Consider the following 4663-nt stretch of genomic DNA (forward strand, 5'->3'; position numbering starts at 1 on the left):
GAATAAGAATAAAAAGCGAGGAGAGTTAAGCTATTGCCAGTAGGCTCTTTATATAAGTCCTACAAACATATAACTTTTTCAGTTGCGGCAATTCTAATATCTTCACAGTTTTATGATCTAAATTATAAGAAAATAAACCTCTATCCCGCAAGTAAAAGAGAAGTTCGCCGCCTTGGATGTTAATAAGCATTATCCACCAATACACGTCTATAGATATCGACCCGGGGAGAATATAAGGCAAAATAAAAGGAAAAAAATTTTCTTGTCAAAGAGAGTAACCTTGTACCTTTTGTTCCATGCCCTCATTTCATAGTCTTCCAAGATCCATATATCCACTGCATGCTCAGAGACAAGCAAGTGACAGAAAGACAAACAGTTTTCCTTCACTATAAGAGTCATAGTTGTATGCACTTTCTTTGAGGTACACAAACTTCCAGGATGAGGCATAGCTGAGAGTTCTTCCTTATCCATTCTAAATACCATGATTCCATTTGCACAAGGAGGAATTCCTTCTTTTTCAAAATCAGTATACATGATCCAATGCAATGCTCCATTAACAACTGCGTGAGAGTTACGATATGGCAAAAAGTTGAAAGTGGACGATGATTGGATTTTCCTCCACGTCTGTGTCTTCAACATGTATACAAAATACTGACACAAACTCCCTTGTGCTTGTACATAAAGAAGTTTGAATTGTCTTGTTAATGGACAAAAATAAAGAGCACACGATTTTCCGGGTTCTGGTGTATGTTTTATGGTTACTTCCTCTTGTGTTATCGGGTTCAAAGCATAATAAGTAGGGTACATGGGATCAGCAAACAGAATAACTCCTTGACAAGAGCATTGAAGAGTTGGGGGTTGTTCCCAGCGCTTATTATTAATCGTAAGCTCAGGTCTGAGATGAAGTTTCCTGAACACATTCTTCCCATTAAGATGTTCAGCACCAAACACATATAGTTGCTGCCCGTTCTTGGTACTCTCGTAATAATCATGTATGAGCAGCATGGGTCTAGCTCTACTGAGATGTACGGTGGTAAAATCGTGTGATGAGATCAAAGCTCTCAAATCCCTACAATCCCTTCGAAATCTAACAAGGCAATCTACTGGAAGTCTACTCAGGATATCAATGATAAGACAATCTGGTAAGCGTCCGAAAGTTTCTGCAAAATCTTCTTCATCTTTACATATAATATTGAATAATGAACCCAAGAGTTCTGTAGTCCAAGTGAAGCATTGAAGTGCCATGACCTATGAAGCAGAAAATAAGAAAACTACGGTTTGATATGACAGGAAACTATACACATATTGATCCTAAAGAAAAGAAACGGAGAAAAATAAATTGAAAATTTCTCTTTTATAATGTAATATGATTCAGAATTGAGAAAGAGGTGTATTATCAATCACAAAATATGGACATTATTAAAACTCAAATCACGCGAAAGCTTAAACAAACAAATATATACTCTCTCTATTCCAATTTATGTGAACTTATTTCCTTTTTGGTCCAATCCAAAAAGAATGAACCCTTTCTAAATTTGGTAACAATTTAGCTTAAACGTACAACTTTACCCTTAATGAGAAGCTTTTATAACCACACAAATACTCTGGGGCCCATTTGGACTTGTTTAGGACCACAAATTCTAAAAGTCTTCATTTTTTTCTTAAACTCCGTGCCTAGTCAAACAGGTTCACATAAATTGAAACCGAGAGAGTATATATATATATATATATATATAAAATATATAGGGTATTATCAATCACTTGAGACAGGAACTTATACAAATTGTCGAACCAAATACCAGGAAAGCAGAGAAGGGAAGACAGAAGGAGGTAAAACTGAGAGAATTGTCGATTATTTTGCCTCAAGTCTCAAGTACTCTCGGAAATAAATAAGGCTAAAAGCTTATTTAAATCATTCAGGAATCAATTATCTGTGGATTAGAAGTTGATTTGGCTTTGGTTCTGGTTTAAGAATTGTTTTTATATTTGTTTTGGACGACAATACTGTTACTAATTGAATTGGGAAGAAACTTTTTGACTGGTTCTGGGTTTGCGTTTCCAAAATGTATCACTAAAACCCTAAATTATTCTTTCAAACTTTCTAACGGGTAAAAGAAATAGTAATATATATACGGTACCACCATGAATTCAACTTTCCTCTCCTCGCCAAATTCACTAATCAATTTACCACCCAATTCTGATGGTAGCATGAATATTGTCCCAAACGAACCTCCGTCTAGGAGTGTGCATTCGAATCAGTTTATCGATAAATCGAATCGATTATTTGTTATCGGTTTATCGATTTCGATTTCAAAATTTTCCTTATCGATTTATCGATTTCGATTTCGATTTTGTCCTCCTCGATTATCGGTTTATCGATAAACCGATAAGCTACAGTAATTTTTTTTTAAATCCTTCTCAATTTGTTAATAAACCATATCTAAACACACTCCTATCTCATAATACACCATCTTCATAGCCTAAAAAAATTGGATCACTAAATCTTTCCTTAGATATTACTGATGAAACGGAGGCACCTACTGACCCCTCCATCTTTATCCCACTATTCATTGAAGAAAAAAACAGAATTTACTCACCATGGCAACATGCAGTAATTATCAAAGTATATGGTCGAAAAATTGGCCATCAAATACTTAGGCAAAAAATCTACTCCTTATGGAAACCTACCGAAAACCTACAACTTATAGACCTAGGTTCAGATTTCTTCCTCATCAAATTCAAAAAGAGGAAAATAAGATTCATGCTTTACATGATGGACCTTGGTTTATTTTAAATTATTTTCTCTCCGTTCATCAATGGGAACCCAAGTTTATGGCTTCAGAAATAAAAATCAAATACTCCGCCATCTGGTTGCGTCTACCAGAATTACTTACTGAATTTTATGATTTTCAAATTCTTCAGAAATTGGGTAATAAAATTAGTAAATTACTCACTGTTGATACTTGCACTTCTTCCCCCACAAGAGGAAGATATGCAAGGCTATGTGTTGAAGCCCCTTTAGATCAACCATTAAAAACACACATTTATATTGGTAATCACAAGCAACATATCCTTTATGAAGGATTAAATTTGTTGTGTATTAAGTGTGGTAGAATGGGCCATAACCAACAAAATTGTACCTTTTCAGTATTAAAGACCAATCCCTTAGAGTTATCTTCCTTGAACAACTCGACCACTACAAACCCCATACTTCTACACTTCTATCTCCATCGATTGAAGAGTGAAAAAATGTACAATTTCCTAATAAATCCATCATGAGAATGAATCACCCCAAAGCAAACCCACTCCAATCAGTTCCTGTTTCCATACTAAATCCTACTCGGCTATCGGGTATGTATGTTAATAGCATAGACTCGTTTAATTCTCCTAATAATTTACCCTTCACTAATCTTACTATTGCTAATAGTAATCGCTCTCTTAACCGTATACTTACTATACTACCACATCTCCACCATCTACTTTTTCTATTAATAAATTTGATTCACTTTACTCAAATGACTCCATTAATGATAATTCTCTTACTAATCCTACTAACAAAGACCACTTAAATTCTATAATTAACAATCAAATTCTCCTAGAAAACACTACCCACTCGGCCCACTTAAAACAATCCCAAACTCCAACACCTATCACAGGCCATGCAAAGAGCCACGATATCCCACTCTACATGCAAGACCAATTACACATTTTCTGTCAATCCACCCTAGCAATCAAATATGACCTATCCCAAAAATTATGCATGCATCCACCACATTCTCTTAATACCACCATACCCTCCCTAATTATCAACCCTATTATATTTCCCATGCAACTAGATAATGATGAGCACCTTACTTCTACAATCTCACACACTCAATCTCAATCTAAAACACAAAATTCAAACCCTTCAATCACACCGCCTTCGTCTACCACTAAGACAACTTCCAATATAGTTCAAACTTCAAATCCAATAACTACCATTTTCAATCTATTATCAACTCCTCTGCCCTTAAATGATGTTTCCAAACAACCTTAATCACTTACGCAGAACACCCAACAACAACTTCAGGCAGAACATTCATCGTCTTCAACACCAACAAACTCCATACTGACTTCCTCCCACCCATATCATAATGGAGCCAAACACCATCATTTACACGGCTAAAACTCCTTATGCACCGACCAATCCATCATCTTGGCTCGAGACAGGTCCTCAGAACCATGAACTGACCTTCACTATGGAGGTCCATAACCAAGAAGTGACTATTCTTATCAACAATCCGAGATCTTGCGCAAATAGTAGTGGAGGGAATGCAACTAGGGACTGATATATATGGAAGATACCAATCGTCCATGATGCAAGCCCCTTACCTTGCACCATATCAGCCATTACAGCTTCCAACACCATAATTGGATCCTGTTCATCTCCACCCCCATCTACTTCAAATGCCATTTTACCCCAATCTCACTCCTACAACACTTAGGATCCAACCCTACCTGGTTCCACAGCCACACACACCATTAATGGAACTAGTAACACCTCCAATTCTATCACACCACTACCCCCTCCCAATCCACTCGCACAAGACATGGAATTTCAGGCAGAACTAGAAGCAACAATCATCTACAACAGGGAAACAAGACCAATTCATGCATGGCTAGA

At 36.5% G+C, this 4663-nt stretch overlaps 1 protein-coding gene across 1 annotated transcript; it reads right to left on the reverse strand.

Annotated features, from left to right (window-relative positions):
• Positions 1-207: 207 nt before the first annotated feature.
• LOC138881224 (F-box protein At3g07870-like) lies at positions 208-4453 on the reverse strand. Its single transcript, XM_070161433.1, has 3 exons — positions 4372-4453; positions 2955-3016; positions 208-1248 (listed from the first exon to the last, which is right to left on the reverse strand). The coding sequence occupies exons 1-3, from the start codon at positions 4451-4453 to the stop codon at positions 208-210; spliced, it is 1185 nt and encodes a 394-aa protein (XP_070017534.1).
• Between the last annotated feature and the right edge of the window lie 210 nt (positions 4454-4663).

This window comes from Nicotiana sylvestris, chromosome 11, assembly GCF_000393655.2.
Source record: "Nicotiana sylvestris chromosome 11, ASM39365v2, whole genome shotgun sequence".
In the NCBI taxonomy this organism is placed as follows: Eukaryota; Viridiplantae; Streptophyta; class Magnoliopsida; order Solanales; family Solanaceae; genus Nicotiana; species Nicotiana sylvestris.